At 35.9% G+C, this 26,704-nt stretch overlaps 3 protein-coding genes and 6 non-coding genes across 10 annotated transcripts; all 9 read right to left on the minus strand.

The window, feature by feature from the left end:
- Window positions 1-181: 181 nt before the first annotated feature.
- On the minus strand, window positions 182-3,045 carry LOC132188535 (eukaryotic peptide chain release factor subunit 1-3). The gene is made up of 2 exons (XM_059603026.2): window positions 2,949-3,045; window positions 182-1,864 (listed from the first exon to the last, which is right to left on the minus strand). The coding sequence occupies exon 2, from the start codon at window positions 1,825-1,827 to the stop codon at window positions 514-516; it is 1,314 nt and encodes a 437-aa protein (XP_059459009.2). The 5' UTR covers window positions 1,828-1,864; window positions 2,949-3,045; the 3' UTR covers window positions 182-513.
- Window positions 3,046-12,472: 9,427 nt separating this feature from the next.
- On the minus strand, window positions 12,473-16,617 carry LOC132187754 (large ribosomal subunit protein eL28y). Its single transcript, XM_059602174.1, has 4 exons — window positions 16,546-16,617; window positions 16,280-16,438; window positions 14,851-15,014; window positions 12,473-12,849 (listed from the first exon to the last, which is right to left on the minus strand). The coding sequence occupies exons 2-4, from the start codon at window positions 16,425-16,427 to the stop codon at window positions 12,709-12,711; spliced, it is 453 nt and encodes a 150-aa protein (XP_059458157.1). The 5' UTR covers window positions 16,428-16,438; window positions 16,546-16,617; the 3' UTR covers window positions 12,473-12,708.
- Window positions 12,944-13,033, minus strand: LOC132188882 (small nucleolar RNA R24). Its single transcript, XR_009440942.1, has one exon. It is a non-coding gene; the product is annotated as a small nucleolar RNA R24 (small nucleolar RNA).
- On the minus strand, window positions 13,392-13,481 carry LOC132188888 (small nucleolar RNA R24). The gene has a single exon (XR_009440947.1). It is a non-coding gene; the product is annotated as a small nucleolar RNA R24 (small nucleolar RNA).
- On the minus strand, window positions 13,694-13,783 carry LOC132188883 (small nucleolar RNA R24). Its single transcript, XR_009440943.1, has one exon. It is a non-coding gene; the product is annotated as a small nucleolar RNA R24 (small nucleolar RNA).
- Window positions 14,000-14,089, minus strand: LOC132188884 (small nucleolar RNA R24). The gene has a single exon (XR_009440944.1). It is a non-coding gene; the product is annotated as a small nucleolar RNA R24 (small nucleolar RNA).
- LOC132188887 (small nucleolar RNA R24) lies at window positions 14,306-14,395 on the minus strand. The gene has a single exon (XR_009440946.1). It is a non-coding gene; the product is annotated as a small nucleolar RNA R24 (small nucleolar RNA).
- Window positions 14,580-14,669, minus strand: LOC132188885 (small nucleolar RNA R24). Its single transcript, XR_009440945.1, has one exon. It is a non-coding gene; the product is annotated as a small nucleolar RNA R24 (small nucleolar RNA).
- Window positions 16,618-19,537: 2,920 nt separating the features above from the next.
- Window positions 19,538-26,447, minus strand: LOC132186742 (uncharacterized protein At1g51745). 2 transcript variants are annotated; one of them, XM_059600771.2, is made up of 4 exons: window positions 26,373-26,447; window positions 25,517-25,866; window positions 21,801-22,855; window positions 19,538-21,131 (listed from the first exon to the last, which is right to left on the minus strand). In XM_059600771.2, exons 2-4 carry the CDS (start codon window positions 25,708-25,710, stop codon window positions 20,020-20,022), a joined length of 2,361 nt encoding a protein of 786 aa, XP_059456754.2. In that variant the 5' UTR covers window positions 25,711-25,866; window positions 26,373-26,447; the 3' UTR covers window positions 19,538-20,019. The 2 variants fall into 2 exon arrangements, with proteins under 2 accessions (XP_059456754.2, XP_059456753.2); XM_059600770.2 differs by having other exon boundaries at window positions 26,023-26,429.
- Between the last annotated feature and the right edge of the window lie 257 nt (window positions 26,448-26,704).

Below are 26,704 nucleotides of genomic sequence, written 5' to 3' on the forward strand. Positions count from 1 at the left end.
CTCTTTTGATCTCTCTTTCGTTTGCTATGTAAAAAACCATTTCAATGAAGAGCCTTTGGAAAAATGGAAGCAAATATCAATAAAAGATCAATATAACCTGTCTGGACTGAACCATGAAGTCCGCAAGAGAAGACCACAGCAAATAATGGCATGAATCAAAACCATAGCAGGCTTCACAAGATAAACTGAAACAAATTTTTTTATGTCATCACGCAACAATGGCAAATGGCTTGAGTTTCAAGCAACCATAAAACAAACCAACCAGGTTGTGGATTAAACTTATGACCAACTTCCTTAGGTAAAACAAAGCTGCATATTCTACCTTGAGGAATCACATACTGGTTTGATATAATGCCAAAATTCCCAAACATCAAGAGGGAAAAAACGGCACGATAACAGAAAACTGGAGTTTCAAATCTCTCAGCTAGCAGCAGCAACAAAGACTCCATCGAACCTGGCACAAACCTTCACAACACCCTCCAACGAGGGCACTAAACAACAGTTGATGGGTTCTTAATCACTATCCTCGTATACTTCTCCATCATCAGATAACTCATCAAATGATCTTATGTCAAGCTGGTAACGAAGGATACCCCCGATCCCACCGAACCCTCTGCAAAATTGAGATCCCTCTTGGGATTTGTTGGTGACAAATTCAAGTGAGCAACCAAATCGCTTGTACTCATTGGCAAACCACTCAAGTAAGGACATCTTCTCCTGAACCTCCAACTCTGCGGCGGTGGCTGGATCCCGGAAATTGTTCTGATCAGTCTGTTGTTCCTTGTTAAAGTGCTTTATGCTAACTTCACCAGTGGCACTGTTTTTCAGCACATACCGATTAATATCCAAATTTTCCCACACAATAAGGGTTTCTACAGCACCCATTTCTACAGCCTTCAGCGTGTCATCTACACCAAAAACATATTTCCCAGTATCCTGACTGATCTCCTCAAAGTATTTCCCAATCAACCGTTTCTCTTGTATAAACTTTACGTTAGCTAGAATTTCTGAGGAAAGCTCAATGGCTTGATTGAAACCATTTTCCCCTCCATAAGAAACGTCAACCACATTCAATATCTTCGCTTGTAATCGAGGATCAAACATATCAGACTGGCTTAGCTCAGTCTTGAAGTCGGCTGAACCAGCAAGTATTAGCCCAGCAACATTAGGCTGACTCGTAGCAGGATTAATAAAGAACTGTGTGGCAAGTTCTGCAGTCTTTCTCACATAGTTGTGTCGCTTTTCCATCCGAAGACGAGCAAACCGCAGAGCTGATTGTCCTCCTCTTCCATGCTTCTTTGGTAGATCAACCGTGAATTTATGAAGCACCTCTCGCGTATTTCCACTCAATGTCCCAAAAAGGGTGCCATTTCCATCCATGACAATAAAACCAAACTTGTCATCGGATTCTAAGAGTTCATTTAGAGCTTCTGTGTGAAACTTATTATCACAGAGGTAGAGTGATGCATTTATAGGCTTAAAAGGCTCGAAGTCGATCGTAACCTTCTTTTCCTTACCATCTTCAGTAATAATTGTTCCAGTATAAAGCACCAGCCCATTGGGAGGAACCTTATTATAAAGCTTCAGCCTCTGCTGAGCAGAAGTAATGGCAGCCAACACTGACTGCCGGTTGACCCTACTTTTGATGTTTGAAGCGGTCCCAAATTCATCACCTAACATCTTAGTCACCCGAGATATTTGATCGCGCGGAGGCATTATAAGAGATATCATGCTGGTACCATTGCCTCTTGCAGTTTCCAATGCTTTGATCAATTTCTTGATTTTCCATATCTCAATATTTTTATCAGTTTCATGACCATCTGCCATTGTTGTTATGATACACTGCAATAACAGCTACACCAGCCTAGAAATACATGCGCAAGTGAGAAATTGCTTAATTTCAATTGAAAAAGTATATTAACTTAAAAACCCTTCAAGTTCAAAAACAAAAACAAAAAAAGGAAAATAGAACCCAAAAAGCACTAAAAGAGAAATACCACAGAAGCATACTTGGTTCACCACTGTCATAATAAATTCACTCACTGTAGGAGTGATGTAATACTAGTACTTTACAACAGCAAACAATGTCTGAATTCCCCACCACCCGCCAAAAAAAAAAAAGGCATCTATATGTTACTATAACATCTATATGTTACTCTAACATGCATACATTATACAAGAAACTTCTGCAGGGACAGGTCTTATGTAATGATTACACAGATTGAGCAAGAGAAGCCACAAGCAGCAAATTATTAGTAAAACACGTCCTACACAGAAACCCCATCAAAGAAATACGCCAAGAGTTGATATGTCATTTACCAGGGCCTAAAAAACACTACCCTTTAGTAATTACTTCGCAGCCATGCTTACAGATTGAGAAAATTTATATTTTTTGTGCTATTTTTTACGTGATGCAATCTACTGCGCTGTCAAAGTCAGGTTGGTTTTACCAGTACTAGTAAATAATAACACCTTTACTATTTCATTTACCCTACCTGCCAGTTCCAACAGCTCCAGAATTTCAAATAAAACCATAATTTAACGGTAACAAACTAAAATTACTGCTCCAATGAAAACTCCAAAAGAGACGCATAAGCATCTATATCATTTACATGATTAATAACATCATCTAATTGTCACTAACACCAAGAACTTATTAGAGTATGGAAGATCTGTCCAACCTTGCCCCCCCCCCAAAAAAAAAAAAACGCGAGCTTCTAATCCAAAATTCTTTACAAGCTTTACACAATCCGTACGATCGTATCTTTTTATACAGAAATGGAAGTTGGTGATTGACAAAAACAGAGTCAAACCAGATCGAACATATATATATATATATATATATATATATATATATATATAATGAATCTAAGCTTAAAAGCAGCAAATTACAAAGAAAGATTTATTTGACGAATTAAAAAAATAAAAAATAAAAATTAAATTTATACCTCAAGGGTTACTAGCTATTGGAAGAAGAGCCTTCCGAGGTTCAGTGGAAGCTCTCCCACTCTTCTCTCACAGATGCTCCTGGGGCTACTATGTCCGCGTTCGAAACGTTTTTTGTTTTTTTTTTTTTTTTTTGTCTTATTGAGGAAATTGGGGGCCCAGAATAAAAGCTTTGGACTTGGCCTAGAAATAAAGAAATGTGGGCCAGCTGAGATAAGAACAGGGCCTCTATGCTTTCAAACCTAGAACGAATGATTAGCAAATAGCTCTTTTTTCAAAAAACTAAAAATTAAAAAAAGATAAAAAGCAAAAAAAGAGGAGGAACAAATACAAACAGCCTCTGACGTAAAAAGGTTTTCGTCGAAAAATATTTCAAGAAAGTCATTTCCCTGAAAATGTTTTCTGCCAAAAACATTTTACGGCGTTTACCGCACACATGGAAAATCAAAAAAAAAAATTATATTTTTTTAATATATCTATATTTTCATTAAATCATATTAAACACTAAATTACGAAAATGTCCTGACCAAGTCTTAGAGGTGTCTGAACCGACTCCCGCAAGGACCCCACTACAACTCACCCAGAACCCGCCTAGACCCTATTAGGACCTCGTCGGGGATCTGCCTGAAACCCTGGCAGGACCCGCCCAAGACCCGATAGGAATTTTTTATTTATAATAAATCATGAATTTAGTGTTTAATATGATTTTGTGTGCACACCAAATACCGGAAAATGTTTTTCGACGACCGGACGGGTCCTGGTCGAGTCCCGATCAAGTCCTGGGGTGGTCTCAACAGGGTCCCGGTCAAGTCTCGGGCGGGTCCTGGTCAAGTCCTAGCCGGGTCCCGATCGGGTCCTAGTCAAGTCCCGGACGGGTCCTGGACGGGTCTCGGTCAAGTCCCGGGCGGGTCTTGGTCAAGTCCCAGGCGAGTCCTAGGCAGGTCCAGGTGGGTCCTAGGCAGATCTGGGCGGGTCCCAGTCAGGTCCCAGGCAAGTTCTGGCGAGGTCCTGAGCGAGTCTCGATCAAGTCCCTGCGAGGTCCTGGGCGGGTCTTGGCAGGGCCCGTCGATTTGAGAATAAGATGCTCAAAGTCAGAAAATAGTTTACGATTTTGTTAGGCCATGTTAGTAACTGCCCATGATGTGGAGAGAAACTGCAAGACACACGTTCCATTCCACTACTTATGTTTCAATTATTACGATAACTTGTCATATAACGTGGGTTGTGTTATGGGCAATGTTCGTAATACTTATAGTCTTTAAATACTATTTAGTGGGGGTAATAGGGAGGATTTTGGTGTAGAGTTCTAATTCTATTGTGGTTCAACTCCCACCCCTAAGTGGAGTATTATCTTGTTCTGACTGGGACCCATTAGGGGTATCAGAACGTAAGGTGTGTTTATGTGTTTGTATTGTTGTAGAACTCCAGCCATAAGTGGAGATTTGTAACGTGTATTATCTTTATATTGTATTAAATATTGGTTATGTTTCTATTCTCTGCTTGGGACCTATCAGGTTTTAAAAACCGTAAACTATTTTTCGAAAATTAAAGAAGAATTATCAATCAAAAAGAAAATATTTTTCATTGACCACTATTTTACATCATAGTAAACACTGTATAATGCAGAAATATTTTCTGGAAACCATTTTATGTCGAAGTAAACGGAGCAACAATTTGTTACGAGAATTAAGTTTATGCGGAACAATTATTAATATTATGATATATTAAAATATATGATACGGTAGAATATTATATTGTGTTTATTTTTATTTGATATTGTCTTTATTTATTTCCATGTAAGAGTCTTGATGACTTAGCCCTAATTTATATTCCGATAAAAGCTGATGACTCAGTCCTAGAAAATATTGTAATAGTGTACTTATTTAAAGGCATTATGTTATGAATAATAATTAAAAAAAAAAAAAGGCCAGAAAATTAATCCAAACTTTATGTTTGAAAAGGTTTTAGGTTCCCTTCAACGAATCTAAATAGTTTAGGTTCCGTTACGTGTATGTTAAAGCATTCACGCAACAATTGGTATCAGAGCAGCCAGGTTGGTTGTTTTCTATAGCAATCAACGATCTATAGAGGATTCACATCTTGATCGGCTTGAGCAACAATTAGTTAGTTTCATAACTATGTTCGAAGGCTTGATCAAGAAATCAGAAGACCAGATGGAAAGGATGGGGAAAAAAATCGGCAACCTTCTCTCAAAAAATAGGTTTGATGTACAAAAAATTGAAGTCGTCGTTCAGCCATTCCACCACGTTGAAGCCCCAATTCAACAATTCAATCTCACTACCACCAAATTTCGTCACCATCCAATTGCGCCAACAGATCAAACAAAGGCAACACTTCCAACCGCAGATATGCGTCTTTTTGCCATCACAGTCCAACACTGCCCCATCTTAGCCGTGTCTCCACTGAAATCGCCAACTTCGTCTTGCTTGATCGTGCCAACTTTATCATCTCACGCTAGATTGTGGCTCACCCAAAGGAGAAGAAAAAAGGGCTTAGATGTTGCTTGGTTCCAAAAAGAAAAAAAAAAATTGAAGATACTTTTAGAAGTTGCTTAACAAGGCGTGAAAGAGCAAATGCTTGGTCATGGTAATATTTTATTATCTATTATTTTTGTTGTGTTATGAATATGCAGACTCTATTCCAAGAGCAAGATTATTTCAAGAACAAGATTTCGGACCTTTAGGACAAGGTCCTTGTAACGCCCCGATATTTGACTAGCAAATATCGAAGTCGTGATGTTGCAACTTTAGAAAATACAATCTTACGGCAGAGTATGTATATATATATATATATATATATATATTTTTTTTCTTTTTTTATGACCTAGGAATAACTTACACAACACAATTGAACTAACTGAAATACCTCGAGGTGATATAAAATAGAAACATAGTTTTCATTACAACATATGTACACACTAAGTGTACCAAATATATGCCACAGACGGCACCTAAATTAATATAGTAATATTTATTAAGTTCACACTCATCATACGTAATAAAAGCGATTAACATAAATGAGACTTGCTCCATAGAGTAAGCATCAATCCTGCAGTAGATGGTTTATCAACCATCAAAACCAGTAAAAAGACCATCGTCTTCACTTTCTATTCCTACATCAAGATCTATGTAAAGATAACGTTATCATTTTTACATAGGCAAACAAATGAGTAATCTATTTTCCTAGAGATAAAGACTAAAAAGACTAGTTTGAACAAGTAAGATTAAAGACTAAAATATATAATAATGAATGAGTTGTGAATGCAGCGTAATGATAGATTAGTTTATGTTTTATGATAATCTTTCTTCAGACCTCTTGTCATGAGCTCTCAGCCCGCTTACGTCCATTATGTCCCTCACACTTTAGAGGTTTACCTGTTTGGTGCTGGCAACTACACCGCCCCAGCTTAGTTATATATTAGGCCCGTTGGACGGTTATATACCCCCATCCACTGAGATACCGACAGTTCCTCGCGGCAATCCACCCAACTTGTTCTTAAGGTGGCTATCTTCTTATCAGCCCATTTTATTAGACACATTATGCAGCAGTTGTATTGCAAAATTATATTTATAAGACAAAATAAGAATTCCTATAACAATAAAACAAAGCTAGTACTCAGTAAGTATATCCATACTTACTTTCTTTAGTGTAGTATTCTGCTCCACTTCTGCATATAATACATACATACAAACAATACTTAGTTCATTCCAATAATATCATTGTTTAAAGACCCCCATCTTTTTATATTTATTTATTATCTGTCACTTCATCTTTACTTACTCATTTTATTATATTAATCTAAGATAATCACTTATAACTAGCTTTATGCCTGAATTCATTTTTGGTGACAAGGCTAATGGCCAGTATCACTAAATACAAATTAGTATTATAAATAATATATATAAAGCATGACTCATTTTTTAGAGATGAGACCAATGGTCCATACCTACCAAAGTATGAATCAAAATTTAAATGATAATAAAAGAAATGACTGAATGTAAATACTGAGTTCATATTTCGAGGATGAGATCAAATGGTCCTTACAGCCAAAAATATGAACTAAAATTTAAATGACAATAAAAGAAATGACTGAATGTAAATACTGTAAAGTAAATAATATATAGATAATATTATAAGTCCTTAATTGATTTTGTCCACTAACTCATTATTATTAAATCACTTGTATCTATTACTTTATTTTACATTATACTTTTATTAGGTCTTTAAAAAATTAAATGAGAACAAGTGATACAAGCAATAAATCATGATATTTATACAAGAAACACTTACCCAATAATCCTTAGAAGTAAAACTCCACCAAATCTTCTCTAGGTAACTAGTTTAGAAAAACACTTGAACACTACAAGAAAGATCTAGGCTATATGGTATTTGACTAGAACTAAGAAATAAAATGAAAGGAGGAGCAAACAATTTTACTTGTTCTAAGATTGTAAATAAAAAGGTAAAGTGCAAGTGACTTTAGCTTTGGCTCTATTTATAAGAGAATGAATGGTTATGATTTATTTTTACACATTTAATCTAAAGGTTGAGATGTATTTAACCAAAAGAATGAATCTAGTCCATATTTCATGCTCTATACCAAATAGTATTTTCGTCCAAAATGAGGGTAGTGTATCCCAATCCATTTTTTAATGTCCAAACGTACTCCGATTGACGTGAAATTTTGAGAGTAGATAGAGGACTCCGAGATAAACATTTTATATTTAGTTCGACTTCATACGAGTTCGTTTGAGTCTATTTTTGGCCTGTACAAAGTTTCTGATTCAACTTAGGCTTTAACTATTTGCATTCCCTCTCTCTATTTTGTAGAGAGAGAAGCTCTGGATATTTTTTTCCATACCGTCTCCTTCAGTGAGACTTTGCCCACCGCCTAGTGCGGTTTCTCCTGGGAGGAGGGAAAGGTTTTTCCTTTCCCTTCCTCCCACCCCCTATGTATCCTCTCTGTTTTCCCCTTTTTCCCTTTCTCCCTGTTTCCTCTTCTCCTGGTTTTTCTCTTGGTTTTCTTTTTTCTCTTTTTCTTCTCCCCTGCTCCTCAGCTAGCTCCGCTCAGCGCCACCTTCACTGCCCCATCTCATTGCTCCGCCTCCGCCGTCCCTTCACCGCCACAGATTCGCCTGAAATCGGTCGAGCTTTCCACAGATCCGCCATCGCCATCCCATCTCTACCTCAGATCCGCCTTCGCCTCCTCACGTGGCTCCTCCGATTTTTCCTCCGCCCACCTACCTCCGCCCCTGCCGGTGCTGTGTGGTTTTTTTGTTTCTTCTGTTTCTAGCCCTCCGATCTTCGATGCGGGCCCAGAATCTGGTTGTGGTTGTTTTTCCTTTGCTTTTTGTTTGTTGATTTTGTGTGTTTGGCTTTCTGCTATAGTTTTTTTTGCAGCTTTTCTGTTGTTGTTTTTTATCTTTGTTGTTATTTTCTATGGGTTTTCACCCCCTTGTACTGAAGTGGATGGATCTTATTTGGGGGATTTTTGTTGCTGGCGGTTGGCCTTCTACAGCTCCGAATCGGTTTTTGCAGTGTTTGACCTGCAACAACGTGGTTGTTGCCTTTACTGCATCGGACTCTTTATCAAGTTTCTTTGCTATTTGTAACCGCCTTGTGCAGCCCTGGAAAAGGCCCGGCTTGTATGCTATTGCCTGCTGTTTGGTCCTTTTGGACCAGATCCAGATTTCGTTCTTGAATTTGTACTACATTTACTTTTTAGGCTATGTTGTTGGGGTGCTCACCCCTTTTGAGATCAATTAGTCAGTCCTGTAACCCGCTTCCCTTAATTGAATGAAAAAAAAAAAAAAAAAAAAAAAAAAAAAAAAAAACTATTTGCATTCCCACTTGGCCACTTGCCTTAATAAATTATTATAATCATGATATTTACTATAATCCTTATTACTAGAAGACTTTAATCTTTCAACAAAGGTCGCTAACCTTGGTATCTTTCTTTAGCAGTTTTAATCTCATTTAGACAGTATGAAAATTAAGACACTGCTTTTTAGGCTAAAAACTGAAAAAGCTTCAAATTAATTTATGAATTCACTAAACGCCAATATAAATAATTTATTGACTAGATTGGGTTTGATTATGCCCATAAACATATTAGTGAAGCTAAATTTTTAGAATTGAAATAATATACATAAGTGGTCAAAAATCAATGTAATATACCTTTAACACTAAATAGTTATTTAATATCATTATTCCACATATCATTGTTCTAATTTATCGATTATATTTTTAATCTATTTAATTTTATTTAAATAAGAGTTTTAAAATCTAGGTCGTTATAGTCCTTTTCAAGGGGAAAGAAATGTTACGAGAATTAAGTTTATGCGGAACAATTATTAATATTATGATATATTAAAATATATGATGCGGTAGAATATTATATTGTGTTTATTTTTATTTGATATTGTCTTTATTTATTTCCATGTAAGAGTCTTGATGACTCGGCCTTAGTTTATATTTCAATAAAAGCTGATGACTCAGCCCTAGAAAATATTGTAATAGTTTGCTTATTTAAAGGCTATTATGTTATGAATAATAATAATAATAATAAAAAATAAAAAACAGAAAATTAATCCAAACTTTATATTTGAAAAGGTTTTAGGTTCTCTTCAACGAATCTAAAAGGTCTAAGTTCCTTCAAAAACCTAACAATCTATCACGTTATGTGTATGTAAAAGCTTTCACGTAACACAATGCAAATACAAAAATAAAAAATTACATAATTTAAAATGCAAAAGACTAAAAAGAAAATTTAATATTGACAGTAATTCAGCCACATACAGCTCTAGAGAAAATCTTCGAAGGCAGAAAAGACAATTGAGAAAGCTGACAGTGAAGTTGGTTATAGGGACTCATTATGAACAATAACCAATTTTAACTTAAGTCATATCCAACTTATGAGGGAGCGGAACAAGGCGGAGGAGACACCATCTAGAGCGATGAGACAGAGAACCACCAAATGGATGAGCGGTGGCTGACGACGAAGGAGCGTGCGTGCATGTATGGTGAAGGTTGTTTTTGGTTTTTTTTGGCAAATTCTGGCCAAAAGTTCATGTTCAGCGTGTTCTTCAGAGCTCCAGAACCACAATAATTAAATACCGAAAGCAAAAAGAAGGAATACAAAATTAAAAAATTAAAAAATAAATCCAGAAGGCAACGAATAAATTGAATAATTATATATATATACAAAGAATTTGGATTTTGGAGCAGCGCCCTTCAGAGTCTTGCTCGAACAGAGATAGCCGCAGCAAATATTCGTTACAAAAAGCAATAGCAGCAATTAGCACGCACGTGCTTGAAATTCAACCGCCACGAGAGCCACCAAGTCGACCACTAACCTGCCGGGCATATGCCACGACAGCCTTGGCCCACCTCTTGATCTCAGCCTTCAACTTGCTGGAATCCATGTCCTTCACAGCCTTTCCCGGTTCTACTGAAATCTCCATGAAGGAGAAGCAGCGATCAAAGCGTCCACGCTTTGCCACCTCACCCTCCACGGCTTCGCCGTTGTTCAGAGACGCAGATTTCCTCATCGACATCGTTCTGGAGCTTCCTGGTTATGCAGAAAGTCTGAAACTCTTGTTTGTGAGAAACTCAAACAACCTACGAACTTATATATAAGGTTGGAGAATTAGACAAGGGCAAGTTACATAATTGTATTCTAATGCTTCCATTTTTTCCCTTGGCAACTCCATCCATTGATTTGACTTTTCAACATTCCAAACCCAGATTCCTTTTTGATAAATTGTTTTTTTATTAACCACCAAACCTTCACCACAAGTTTTTCTTAAGAAAGTGATATACATATAGTCTGACTTTTTCGTTAATAAAAATACAAAACCATGGGGGCGGGGGATGGGTATGACCCAAAGAGTAAGAGCTTGTTTAGGATTGCGTTTAAAGAACTTAAAAGTATATTTAGTATTCAAAAAGTATGTTTGAAGAAAAAAATAGTCATTTGGTAAAAAAATTAAAAGTACTTTTAAGCAGAGACGGAGAGAGGGGGGGACCGGGGTGGGCCATGGTCCCCCCCCCCCCACCAAATAAGGAAGAAAAAAAATTTAGAAGTAATAAAAAAAAAAATTAAATTAATGTTTTAAGTTTAGTTATTTGGCTCCCTCCAAAAAAAAAAAAAAAAAAAAAAAAAAATTGGCCCTATTTTTAGATTTTTTGGCCATATCCAATAAAATTTTTTGTCCCTATTCGTAATTTTTTTGGGTCATACCTATTAAGGTTTTTTATTTTTGGTCCTTACTTTCAAATGCTCACTTTTTTTTGGCTCTTACGGTAGTTTTTAGTTCATAAAAAACAATCAAAATTATTTTTTTTAATAAAAAAATTTTGGTTGGCCCCCTCCCATAAAATTTCCTGGCTCCGTCCCTGCTTTTAAGAGTTCAAAAGGCTTAAAAATTGTCAAAACGTATTTTTGGCAAAAACTTCATTTTAAAGCTTTTACTAAAAAAAACATTTTTTTTTTACTTAAAAACTCTATTTTTTAAAGGCAATCCCAAACAAGCTCTAAGATATTTTTTTTTTTTGTTTTCCATTTACTTGCCGGCAAAGTTTGGAACCCTTCGATAGAGCCTACAGAAAAAACAAATCTAAAAAAGTCAATTTCTACAAATTAATTGTCGTTCATAAATCATACGCAGTATTTCTTTTTTTCTATGCTTTTTCGTGTAAGATTCCGTATACTACAAGTCGTTGTTCGTTATTCTGGTGAACCCTCTTTTTCCCCTTTCAGACAAATCAAAATGAGTAGTAATTCATATTCGTTACTTCTAAACAATCTCTTGTACGGATCATCACTCTAACGCTGGGTTTTAAAAAATGGAAAGAGCTGAAACATAATCTGGAGTATATCAGGGTTTATAAAGGAAAGAATAAAATACTTCAAAACAAAAAAAAAGCTTTTTATAAATAGACTCATTTTTAAATTTCTCCTGCAATGCTATTTTAAAAAGTGCTTTTAAGTTTTTTACTAAACTTTTTTTTTTTTTTTTTTGGCCTAGAAGAACTTTTTAAGTACTACATGTATGTAGAGCATATAATTTCTCCATACATTTTAAAACACATGTAAAAATCACGTGCTTCATAAATATGTATTAATTTAATAAAAACCATTTTCAAAAGAATTTCTTCCCACCCAAAATAAGAAAGCTTTCTCCAAATTATAACGCCCATCAATTAACGAGGACGAGACATTCCGCACAACGCAATTGAGAAAATTGACTTGATTTTGCCGCCGAAACACTGTTGACCAGCGGGTTAAAACACGTGCGGCCCCTGTCGGCGCCAAATCTCGCACACGCAAGTTTTGAAGCGCTTTAACACGATAACGTGCATGATGATTTAGTAGTTTAAAAGTTCTTCACAATCTCCTTTACACAACTGGATAACGATCCGTGGGTGTAGCAGAAATCAATTTTCCCCGGGCTTAATTTGCTCATTCCAAGGGTTTTCGAGTGTTGGCACAATGGAAAAGATATGTGAAGAATGAAACCATTTACTCATTTCCAGCAGGTATTTTGTAATTGCTTGCGACCAATGACTACAAGTGGCGTTAAATTCAAAAATTCAACAAACCCAAAATAATCAAGAATTCAAAGAGTATCACAAGAAACAAGAGTCGAGACAAAATGGATATTGAAACAAAAATGGTAATCCGGGATGGATGCTATGGGGAATGAAAACAACCCACAATACAAGTTATCAACCTCCAACTCACTTCCTACAAGGAGTTTTCACGGCCTGCCTATTCCTCTTCTTGACACCGGATTTGGCGACTTTGAGGCTCCTGTGCACAGCACTCAACCTAGCAAGGGCAGCTTTTTTAAGGTCCGGCCTGTAGTAGTTATCTCCCACCTACAACGGGTTAAATAATGAGTTTTAAGAATATAGGCCTGCAAACATTGTATAGACTAGATACAATTCAATGAAAACGCTTGCTTGAACATTGGGAGCTCAGAAGCCAAGCGTAACAAGTGCATTTCATTGAAGAAACCACATTATGGTTTCTTCTTACATGTTAGAGGCTCATCACTGCTGAAAAACTAAAATTTGGGGTGAAAATAGACGGAATTTGATTAGAGGTAAGCATCCGGTGAATTTTGGAGATCAGACCTTTAATGACCAAACAAGTCATTGAAGAGACAAAATACACAAACATGTAAGACCCTGTAATGGGTGAAATAATTGTGATTTTTATAGACTAGAACACGATAACCATAGGCCTGCCAACATCATATAGACTATATACAGCTCAATGAAACACAACGACCATGATGCATAGAACCATGACATAAACAGTCAGCTCACCAACTTTCCCAAAAAGAACATGATAACCAATTGAGCCCCGCCTACATCAGATAGACTAGAAACAGTTACTCAAACACTGCTTAAATTTTTAAGCTCAGAAGCCAAGCGTAACAAGTGTATTTCACTGAAGAAACCATATTATGGTTTCTGCTTACATGTTAGAGGCTCATCACTGCAGGAAAAAACTAAAATCTGGGGTGAAAATAGGCAGAAGATTCGAGGTAAGCTTCCGGTGAATTTCGGAGATTAGACCTTTAATGAACAAACACATCACTGAAGAAACAAAAACAGTCGGCTCACCAACTTTCCCAAAAAGAACATGATGATGACCAATTGGGCCCTTCCTACATCACATAGACTAGAAACAGTTCACTCACACTGCTTAAACATTTAAGCTCAGAAGCCAAGCGTAACAAGTGTATTTCACTGAAGAAACCACATTATGGTTTCTGCTTACATGTTAGAGGCTCATCACTGCAGAAAAAGCTAAAATTTGGGGTGAAAATAGGTGAAATTTGATTAGAGGTAAGCTTCCAGTAAATTTAGGAGATTAGACCTTTAATGACCAAACACATCACTGAAGAGACACAAACAGTCGGCTCACCAACTTTTCCAAAAAGAACATGATGATGACCAATTGAGCCCTTCCTACATCACATAGACAAGAAACAGTTCACTCAAACACTGCTTAAACATTTAAGCTCAGAAGCCAAGCGTAACAAGTGTATTTCACTGAAGAAACCACATTATGGTTTCTGCTTACATGTTAGAGGCTCATCACTGCAGAAAAAACTAAAATTTGGGGTGAAAATAGACAGAATTTTATTAGTGGTAAGCTTCTGGTGAATTTAGGATATTAGACCTTTAATGACCAAACACGTCACCGAAGAGACAAAAACAGTCGGCTCACCAACTTTCCCAAAAAGAACATCATGATGACCAATTGAGACCTGCCTAGATCACAAAGACTAGAAACAGTTCACTCAAACACTGCTTAAACATTTAAGCTCAGAAGCCAAGCGTAACAAGTGTATTTCACTGAAGAAACCACATTATGGTTTCTGCTTACATGTTAGAGGCTCATCACCGCAGAAAAAGCTAAAATTTGGGGTAAAAATAGGCGGAATTTGATTAGAGGTAAGCTTCCGGTGAATTTAGGAGATTAGACCTTTAATGACTAAACACGTCACTGAAGAGACAAAAACAGTGATAACCAATTGAGCCCTGCCTACATCAGATAGACTAGAAACAGTTCACTCAAACACTGCTTAAACATCTAAGCTCAGAAGCCAAGCGTAACAAGTGTATTTCACTGAAGAAACCATATTATGGTTTCTGCTTACATGTTAGAGGCTCATCACTGCAGAAAAACCTAAAATTTGGGGTGAAAATAGACGGAATTTGATTAGAGGTAAGCTTCCAGTGAATTACAAGATCAGACATTTTATGACCAAACACATCACCTATGATCAAACACATTACTGAAGAGACAAAATACTTAAACATGTAAGACTCATGTATCTAACAGGACCTGTCTTCTAAAATTACCTGGTTAGCCAATGCCTTTGCCATCCTCCGGAAGTCCTTTTTCATGACAGACTTGTGGAGTAAAGCAGCGGGCTTGTTTTGTTTCTTGGTCTTGGTTGTGGCAAGCAACACAGATCGATCTTTGCCCTCAGGTTGAATGGTAACTGTTTTCTTGTTTGCCAAACCTGATGCATCCAAACAAAAAGATAGATTTCATAAGACATGCATAAGACCCTCAATTACTAGCAGCCCAACAAAAAAGCAATGGTTTAAGTCCTCCTAGCATAGCAAAACAAGAGAGGAAAAAAGAAAATCAGAGCCTTAAGAAATTTAAACTTAGGCTTTAAAACTGCAGCTTCAGCCGCTTTCACGAATTCATTAAGACTTTCAACCAACAAAAAAACAAAGAAAATAAAAGGCCTATATACCTTATAGCATTGTCAAAAACACAACTTGGAAGAGACAATTAACTAAAAATAGCTAAAAAAACCTTTTGTTCAGTCCAAGGGAAAAAAAATGTTTTGAGTTGTTTCTTGGTCTCCAGGGACAAAAACTATTCACAGATAACAGGCAGCATACAGGTCCACAGTTTCCCACAAGAACTAGCAACATCTCATATTCTATCCTAATACAATCTAAGGCACACCACATCGTTTCTAAGCCACAAAGATTGAAGGAATCATAAAAATGTTGTCCAAGTCCTTTGATGATTACAATAAACAACATTTTTCAGTAATAGACATCAGAAAATGTAAAATTTGAAAGATGTAGAAACTTCAGTTTCCCTCACTTTACATCACTCCTCCATGCTAACAAACAGACACTGATGCAATAGAGCTTGAACTAACCAACCCTATTTAATCTTACACAAACATATTCACTGACTTCTGTTTACACTCCTATTTCCACAAAACCTAAATCATTTTAAAAAAAATCTTTCAAACTTCTCATTTCCTTTACTTTTCCCTCCAGATCCTCACCAAAATTTTCGATCGTATTAGCTTCTTAGTTACTAAGACATTTATTTTCTTAAAAAACTAAAATTACCATAAAACTATGTTATTTCCTTCAGTTTTAATCAGCGCCCACCAAAAATTGGCATAACGAATATAAATTTATTTCCTTGAAAAAATAAACAAAATAAAACAACTGCAAAGAAGAATCTAAAACTAGAACTTTTCTAATCCTTTTCCTTCAGTCAAAAAACTTTATTTTCTATTCCGTTCTGATAAAAATCATCCCTAAACTAAATAAAAATTCGAAAATTAAAACATTTGTTCTGTCGCACAGACCAAGGAAAAACCAGCAGACGCACTGTTTTCCTTCGTTGTATTCAACATTTCAAAAATTTAAAGAAAAAAAAAAAAAAAACAAAACAAAAAAACAACACTAAGTCTCATCACCACCAAATTTCTCGGGAACCAAACAGAAAGGCAGCGAATAAGCATACCGGAATGCTTGTAGGAGTTGAGGTTGTAGAGATTGTTGCTCTCCCGGCTGAACTGTACACTCGCCGTTCCTCTTCCGAACTCCTTCACCAGAAAGGAGTTGTTCTTCTTCACCATCTCCCATATCAACGGCCCTGGCACTATCGCCATCTCCTACTTCCCTGCACCTCACCACACAAGTTCCAAACTCCCTTAGATTATATCACTAGTAACCAAAAATACGTATCCACAAACATAGCGAGAGACAGAGACAGAGACAGAGACAGACCTATTAGGGTTTGGTTTTGGAAGCTGCAATGGGAGATTCACAGGGTGAAGGAGAAGGTAGGGTTTATGTTGCTATTTATAGTGAAACCCTAATTTTCTGTATTATTTGGATCGGACCGGATGGGTACGGTTCATTTCACTATATTCCGCCCATGTCCTCGGTACTTTGTTATGGCCATATTACCCTTTTTCGTTTTATTTTGTTTTATTGCGTTACGCAAGCCAAAAGAAAATGAAGGTAAAGTCTTGTCATTCAAAAACATAATTATTTTCGGTTCATTTCAACCGACGAATTAATCATACTGAATGGATATTTTATTATTTTATATTTTGAGAGCATAGAAATACTCTTCAAATATAATTAATTGAATATTATTCGATTTAAATGAATATGAGAAGATCTTAATTCTTGTTTAAGTGGCCACAATTTTGTCTTAATTATTTATTGTTTTTTATTCTTTTCCCGGCCTTTTTTTTTTTAAAAAAAAAAAATACACATCCTTAACTATCATCTCATTAATAATGTCTTTATAAACTATTAATTGTGTCAATGTCCCTTTTAAACTACAAAAAAATATGAATAATCCCCTAATAAAAAAATTACTTGTCATAAAATTATTAAAATTCTTTTTTTTTAAAAAAAAAAACAATAAAATTCAAGATCTATCTTTTTTTTAAAAAAAAAAAAAACACAATTTTGAGAGAATTCTAAAATTTTGGGGGACTCCCACCTAGGGGTGTCGATGCGGACGGTTAAAAACTGTCCGCTAACCGCTATACCATATTAACCGCTAACCACCTAACCGCTATAACTGCCTAGCGGTTAGCGGTTATTGGGTTTACTAACCGTAACCGCTAACCGTCTTTTTATATAATATATTTTTATAATTATAATTATAAAAATATTTATACATATAACATAATCACTTGATCATTAAATCACAATTTGAGTATTAATATATTATCACTATAATTTATATGATTATATCATATAATCACTTGATCATTAAATCACAATTTAAGTATTAATATATTATCACTATAATTTATATGATTATATAACATGATCAATTGATCATTAAATCATTTGATTATATAATAACAAATTATACATGACATAACTCATAAGTATATCAATTCATACTAATACAACAATTATATATTTAGAGACTTATTTCCAATGTATGTTATAAATTTATAAGTCTATAAATGTTATAAGTCTATATAAGTTTACATATGCATATGAATAATATAAATGTATAATATCAATACTTAATCATATGATTCAATAACAATTCAAATATTTTACTCAAGACTTCAAGTGAATCATATTATTAACGTACAATGATGATATGATTCGTATAATATCAAATTAAGTAATTGACATTAGATTAAAGTATTAAACAATGACCAATGTGTTACTTATAAACACAATTTAAGTATTAATGTATTATCATTATATGTTGTGACAGTAGTCTGAATTCTGAACTTTTTTTTTATATGTTGTGTTGAATTTTTTTTTTTTTTTTTAAAAAAAAGTTAACTGGTTATGATTTAATATTTAAGGAAATTTTTTTAAAGTACAAGTAAATATAAATTTTGGGTCAAATATTTTTGATTTTTCAATATGAGCTCTTTTTATAGGAATTGGGCCCAAGATGACAAAAAAAAAGGGGTAAAAAAAATGTTTTTTTTTTTAAAAAAAAAGCCCAAAAAGGCTCAAAAAGCCAAAAAAAAAGCCCAATTTTAAAAAAGCGGTTAGCAAGCGGTTATCTATTTCACTAACCGCTAACCGACGGTTAACCACTAACCGTTAACCGCTAGGCGGTTAGCGGTTGCGGTTAGTGAAATCTACTAACCTATAATCGCTAACTGTAACCGCTTTGACACCCCTACTCTCACCATACTATACCAGAATTTGCCTCTAAGACCTTGCACGAAACATGATACAAAAAATGGATAATAATCATTAGCATGGCTTGAATATACCAAATCCTAGATGCTACAAGTAGATCTAAGTATAAGGTTTGCGATGTAAGATAGGATACAATTGCCTAACAAGAGTAGGTAGAAAAAGTTATATTACATGTTTTGATAGTGTAAAATATATTCATATTAATCGTCTATTTGAAGTTTAATAAAACCATAGATAATCATGATTGATATATTATAGTCTTATAAAATAAAATGTCAAGTTCTATTGCCAACTACGAACTATAATTTATAAATTACAAGATTTATGACTTAAATCTTAGGTGTAATAATCCCATTTACAGACATAAGTCACATTCAATATAACTTAAAACAACATGACTTATACAAATATTTATGTACTCTTGCAAATTATATAAAGTATTACATGCTTTGTTTTAGATTCTAGCATGCTTATTACAGAATTTATAATGATATCATACTAAACAGTCTCTGAGAGCGCCTTGATGTAGGATTAAACATCAACATTATATCCAAAATTGAATAACAATCCATCCAAAATTTAAGGGTGAAGATAAACACATGCATGACGACAAATTTTTTTTTAATATTAAAATTTTTTTAAAAAAAAAAGAAAAAAAAAGAAATTTTTGCCTGACATGCTTAGCACACTAGCGTTGTGTAAATTATGGTCCAAAATTTAATAATAAATTTTACTATTACGTCAATCAACAATCAACTGTTACGTCAATCGACGTCAACTTGAGAGCATGAAAATGAAAGTGTACATAACATTCCTTTCAAAAAAAAAAGAAAGAGGTGGGATGTTTATTAAGACAGGTCATCCAGCCTTGGGTCCAAGCCATCCCTAGGCTCAAAAACAAATTAGTACCGGAAATATAGGCTGCAACACTACTTCAAGAGAATATATAGCATGTGAAATGAGGACCACCTAGACTGTTGAACAGGAACAGACCGACACAGAAAACAAAAAAAAAATATATATATATACAACCTTTTAGCTTTTTAGCCAAAAAAATCAAGACACTAAGAAACAATCCGAACACAAAATACTACTTTCATTCACATCACACTTAAAAAGTCAAAAACGCCATCTAAAAAGTTTTGTCACCGGATTCAAAGTTACAAGAAGGTAATAAAGAGAAGGTGAGTAAATTACTAATCATGGCCAACACCCAAGTGCATGGGGATTGAAGTTATTTCCTCCGAATCAACCTGAATTCATAAATTAAATACCTAATATCAGGTCACCAATACCTAATACCAGATCACCATCTTTACATAATGTTACAATATATACAGAGCAAAGAGCAGCCTCCTTTGGCCGTACTCCTCCTACCAGATGTACTTTTAACGAAATGTCATGAAATTGTAGAGAAGGATTCTACCTTCAAAGGCAGAATATATGGTGCTGCAAACCCAGCACCGGTTAAATAAAGGCAGCCGCTTGGCTGCTGAACCGAATCAAAATACCTAAAATACCAAAAGAACAGCAACTGCAGCTTCTCCCCTTGAACCAAACTCAAGGATTGCTTGATGTTAATACACGGTGTGTTGGTCGTCCCAATCCGTTCACTGCTTCATTTATTCTACTGAAGACTACATTTAGTGGGATACAAGCTATAACAGGACCTTTAGGCTTATCTACCACTGGTTTCCGCTCTTCTTCAGAGCGCTTGTGACCAGTCAATGAAGACAGTTTCCGTATCTTTTTGGACAATGACCCAGATTTCTTCATTTTCTGTGATTTGGTTGGCGATAAGCGCGCCTGCAAGGCCAAATGCTTGGTAGGAACTCTACCGGTTACTGAATTTGGCTTTACAGCATTATGCATTTCACCAACTTCCAGATTGCACTCCATGCTGCTCAACAGATCATCACAATGACCATCATCCAAAACCTCAACTGTGAGAGGGTGACCGACTATGGCCTTTCCGTTCAACTTACTCATTAGGGAAACCAAGGGAACATGCTGGGGCCGATAGCTGGCCTTCACCTCCAGCTTAACATCATATAATGAAGCATTGGTGCTAATATTTCTGACAGGAAAATCAGGTATCTGATATCTAGAGTGAACTGTAAAGCGGGACTGACGATACGGAAGTGATCTTTGAGGTCTCAAAGAGCCATTAGGTGATAGCTTTGCCTCAACTGTTGGGACTCTCATATGAGAATCCCTCTGAGATAGACGCTTGCTCCAGTCCCTCAACCCATCTACCGGGGCCTCAGCAACTGGTTTGCACTTTGATCGTAAGGTACAATTAAATGAAGTGTGGCGTCCACCAATCCCAGTGCAATCAACTTTCTGATCTGAACCCTCCAAGTGCTCTATACCTGCCAAATAAGCATTGGATTCATCATCCATGTCCACATATTTTCTGGAGTCCTGTTTTCTATTTTTACTTAAATGTCTTGAGTTCCGCTTTCCTTTTAACTGCCACTTTGAAGTACCTTTCTCTATCCTCTGGTTAATATTATTAACATGAAGAGCAGCTGAACTGGTAGAAACAGATTCATTAAGTCCCTCATTTCTCAAAGATACAGCTTCAACTTGATTACTTTGACTAGATTGTCTTCCCAATGCACCACCATGAGGCCTTCCAGATGAAAAAGCCACAGGTATAGTTGAAAAACCTGGGAGAACATATTATATATCAGCACAAGGAAATAATTCCACCGTCCCCATTAGTTCACAATCATCTGAATGAACAAACAGAATATTACATTACACTAATAGCAAGTTGGCAGGAAAATGACTTGTAAGAAATTATGAGCTAATTACCGCGAAAGTAAAACTTGAAACACTTGCCCACTCATGGTTGAATGGCTTATTTCTTGTCAACTGTATATCTCAATCTTATTGCATTTAAACTCATCACTGGATAACATATATCCATGAAGAAAATTAACGCACACATGTTAACAACCCCTCCTGGGGAACAAGTGCATAACACACATACACAATTACATGTAAACTCAAAGACGTCATTTTTCAAAAACAGGTAGCTATGCAGCTCAAACTTTTGTGAGTCAGCAAGCATGCTCAAAACCTAAGCCGAAGGCATTGCAAACACGCTGACAAGCTTAAGCTCTTCATGGAAATTGTGTTTGCTTAGCAGCCTAAAGTAAAAAATAATTGAATGCATACATGCAGCATACCTTTCTAACATGCCAAGTGCTATCTACTACAGATAAGCAAATTTATCACCATTTTGGATGGCATTTATGTAAGAATAGAGACAAAAAAGAAAAAGTTATGCACACTCAATGTTGATAAATTTTCTCATTTTAACTCAAGCATACCTGCCGTGTGTTTTTCCTCCCCAAGGACCCCAACAAATGGCACATCAAATAACCTGTCAGAAGAATCATTATCAGCTAACCCTTTTATGCTGGAAATTTCATTCTCCTTTGTCTTGTAAACGGCATGGGAAGCATCACAAGCATGTTCAGAAGCATTTAAAGGGACTCCATTCTCACATGAAACTCCAGTGCTGTCTGAATTATTGCTAACAATCACAGACTTCTTTGACTCATTAGATTCTAATCCTGAAACCCTGCTATCAGATACACCCTGAAGAGGTGAGCCGCTTGAACTGGGAAACTGATCACAAATAACTGGAACAGACACCATGGCTGTACTTTCTAAAACCTTCGTCAATGGTCGGCGACGATTTTTTCTTTTCAAGAATTCATGAACATTTGGCACTTGAGATCTTTTTCTTCTGAGTGAAGATGAATAACCTTTGCTACCATTGACAGGACTTCCATTAGAAATGCAATTCCCAGCACTTGAATCACAAAGTGAAGCACCATCTTGTTGAACAACATCAAGCACCCCTCCAGCCTTTCTTTTTGACATTACACCTATGCCCAGGTCCTCAAGTCCTCTCATACGCTTAACCCCTTCTGTTCCATCATCCTCTGAATCATTTGGGGTTCTTCTTCTTCTTCCTATTACAGGTTGAACCTTAGAAGAATTATTATGATTTGGATCTTCAAAAGATATACCAGATTGAGATAACTCTGGTGCCGAATTTGAATTGTCTTCAGAATCACTCGCATCGTCACCCATATCCTCATTTTCTTCACCAGAATGAGACATGCTATGTGACTCTCTGGCAGAACTACCATGGTCACCACCTGAATCATCCCTTTGGAAGAAGTCCAAACGTTCCTTGCCAAGGCGAGCACTCTCAATCTCAAGAGCGTGGAGAATGGCATCTTCCCTTCGAGCATATTTAACTGCCTTTTTATTGGAATTAGCTGCAGAAGCCTTTGCTTTTTCAATGCATTCATCATACTCCCCACAACGAAATGACTTCACTCTCTTAGATTTTTCAAGATTATACCAATCCCTGAACCGGTAAACGAAGAGGAACTTTGTCAACAAAGTTGTACCATATGTTTACAACAAGAAGCTAAACACCACACACTATACATGAGAATCCAAAGTCCGAGAATGAATGAAGTACCAAATTCTAGGGAGAAAATTAAACTTCTGAACCCAAAAAAAAAAAAAAAAAAACCCTAGAATATCATCAGCACCCCTATATATATAGTAAGCCTCCTAGGCGACCAACAAAAACTGTTTTCAAGTAATTTATATGCACCAAAATATGAAGCGCCCGTCATACAAAAGCAAGCTTCACAGCTTAAGCATATGCCTAACGAATATCTCAATCTAAGATTCATGACAGAGGCTCAACCTCCGCATATTGGCCGCACTAACTCTCATATGGGATATATCAATGAGGCATCAGTGCCCTAATCCTATTGTAGATTGGCAACATATAGTACATCTGGTATACATTACCCTATAGGAATGCGACCATGCATAATAAATACAATGAGATATACAACGAAACAAAATCATAATTGATTTTCAGTGTTGTTCCATAGGTGATATTAAAATGGAACATCCTCATCACAAACTAAGAATAGTGTACATCTTTTTGTACCTCTTTTCCTGCTAAGATCTAAGACAAACTAATTTATGGGCTACGTTCTCCTGCTCAACCAAATTAGATCCTTGATCCATCAGTCTAAGTTCAAATTTTTACAACAAAATTTCAGAAGAATGCCAATCAATTGAAAGATATGGTTACGAGTGAAGTCATAGTGCTTCAACATATGTAACCCTGTTGAATATTAAAGCAGCAAACCATGATGCACCAACTTAATGGCGTTAAAAATAACTTCAATTGAACATATTGGCATTTCTACTATTAGTGTGCCAATAATGTTCCTGGAAAACAAATGATCTTCATTCTCAAACAATTTAATCCCACAATAACTTCAGTGGACTGAATCTTTTCAACAGCCATGACAAAAACACTTTATTCCATGAGAGTTTTAAAGTGACTCTTAAAACATGAGATCTTATACCTATGACATTATAGTTATATCCCACCCTGGATTATACAATGAGATCTTATACCTTTGACATTATGCTTATATCCCACCCTAGATAATACAATGAGATCTTATACCTTTGACATTATGCTATATCCCACCCTGGATTATACAATGTGTATATGTATCCAAGACTATATTCAACATTTGTAATTGTGTGTACATGCGCGTTCTAGGATGGAAGGTGTCAATCCTTCTAGTTGACATTTCCAATTCTCATCTACTCCAACACTGTACTATCAGAAACTACTTTGATGACTAACGAGAGATTAAGTAGATGAGGCACAAAAGTTTCCATGCAACAAAGGGATGAAGTACAGAAAGAAAAAGGGACCTCTTCAAGTTTATCAAAGAATGCATAACAATCAAATAAACAAGCATCAGAAACAAAAGCTTAGCATATACCATAGCTTCGGAAAATGGATTTCATGACCGCATAAACAACTCAAAAGCCAAATCCAATCAAGAATATAGAAATAAAGGATTTGACAAATGAGCAGGAATACAATGTTTACCCACTTTTGTGAACTACATTGCAACAGAAAAGCATGCAACCATAAGAATATCCAGGCAAAGGTGGAATTTCCAGGTCTCAAATTACTAATAGCGGCAACTCAAGGATCAGTTATGATTTATGCATTGGCACAAGAAATCGTCAAAAAGAAGCTGAGAAAGAGAAGATCAGGTTTAGTCACCATAACAAGGTTGAAAGGAATAAACCCCGTCATGATTAATTGATCTCTTTCTTAGATATTTTCCTAAACTTGGCATATTCATTCCAATAGCATATAGTTCTAGCACCTCACCAGTCCTTTTACCCAGAAGACACGATAACTAGGGGAAACAAACGGAAATCTAATAACAGCAATAGCATAACTTTGGGAGAGGGGGCACTTCTTCACAAAGAGGGTCATAATCGATGAGGCCCAGGCAAATGTTTACAAGACCCACCTGGAGGGTAGAAGATGATTGTAGTGGTGATAGTGTCTATACCAAGGCCAAGCACTGTTTTCTTTCTTTGTACATATAAAAAATGAGTTTCATAGTCTTTCCATTTACCCCAAGAGTAAGAAAAAGATCATACTTCTGCAAATTATCACAATCTAAGAAACTTAGGAATAATAGAAATCTAAGAAGACTGCATCCTCAACCATACTAGCCAAACAAAGGTTTCTGTTAAAATGCATTGCCAACTAGAATGACTTTTTATAATTAATAACAACCATAAACTTCAATAGTAACGAAAATACAACTTAAAAAAAAAAAAAAAACCCCATATTGACATCAAGCACATGCAAAGCAAGTTAACAACAATGTCCATCGCCCCTTTCTAACAATCTAACTCTATCATAACAAAAAAAAAAACCCCGAAACCCAGTGAAAAAATGAAGTTAAAAATAGTTGTTGAAACACTTAAAAAGATAACAAAAAGCCAGAAGCTTTTCCCTTTGTAGACTATCAACAAAAAAATTACCAAAAGCTCAAATCTAAAACCAAACCAACCAAGAAAATACCGAGATAAACGCAAAATTATAAAAATACCAATGCACAATCAAGATAAACAAGTAGGGAGAGCAAGTGATAAAACAGGAAAGAGCACTCACACGCTTGCGTCCTCGCGGCCCAGAAGCTTAACGGGAGTCCCCGATCTCGGCGAAACCAAGGATCCCTCCGACAACTCGTCGAGGCCCATTATGCGGCCCGGCCACCACGACCCGTTTCGGCGGCGGACCCAAACCAACCCGCCCACTGATGCATCGATGCCGTTGGATTTGGCCTCACCAGAACTACTCCCCATCTCAAAAACAACAACAACCAACAAACAATAACCCAAAGAAAAAAAGAAAAAGAAAAACACTCTGATCTCAGAAACAATCAATCTCCGCCTTCCATTCTCAAGTCGCAAAAAATGGTCCAGAGCCTCGGTTTCATGAAATGCTTGTTCTTTTTAAACCTAAAAACCAAAAGGAACAAAACCCAGATGAAATAAATATCAGAAAACTCATAATCTTGCATGCAACATAAAACCCAGAAAATAACCCAAAAATTACAAATAAATACACACAAACAAATAGAAAAGAAAGAACCAAAAAAAAAAAAAAAAACTCACAGAGTAAGAAAGATAGAGGCTTGGTTGGACGGTTTATGGATGACAGAGATCTGGCAACAGAGGAAGAACTAAAAACGCGTAGGGGAGTGACACTGGAAGGAGAGGATCTGAAATTTATGTTCTTGGTATAATTTTTTTTTTTTTTTTTCAATTTTTTTGAAAACCCATTTAATATTTTCCGGTTATTTTTGCGATTTTCTCTGATCTTTCTTCAGTTAGGTTTTGCCTTCGAGGTTTTTGAAGCCCCCCTCAGCGGCTTACAGAGTGTGCGTACAGAGAGAAAAAGAGTTGCTGAACAGAGAGAGAGAGAGAAAGAAAGAGAGAGAGTTGAGTGTTCGGATCAAACGTACCTTTTGGTATCTTTTTGCCCGGATAGAGAGAGAGAGAGAGAGAGAGAGAGAGCAAGTGAGTTAGGTTATACACAGTTTTATGTTTATGTTTACGGTTTGCCAATTCCTAATGGGGATAATCAAATTATCCATGCTTATCCCTCTAATTTATAAAAATTTACGATTTTATTAAATATTTTTTTCTTCAAAGCGTTCAAATAATTAAATTAATTTGTATTTGTATTTGTATTTGAATAGATATGTTTCTATCTTCATTAAAAAATAATAATGCTACAAACTCAGTTCTGATATAATTTTTTTTTCTATTACACTGCGCTAATGTGAAGTGCTCA

The sequence above is a fragment of the Corylus avellana genome, chromosome 6 (genome assembly GCF_965113065.1).
Source record: "Corylus avellana chromosome 6, dhCorAvel1.hap1.2, whole genome shotgun sequence".
In the NCBI taxonomy this organism is placed as follows: domain Eukaryota; kingdom Viridiplantae; phylum Streptophyta; class Magnoliopsida; order Fagales; family Betulaceae; genus Corylus; species Corylus avellana.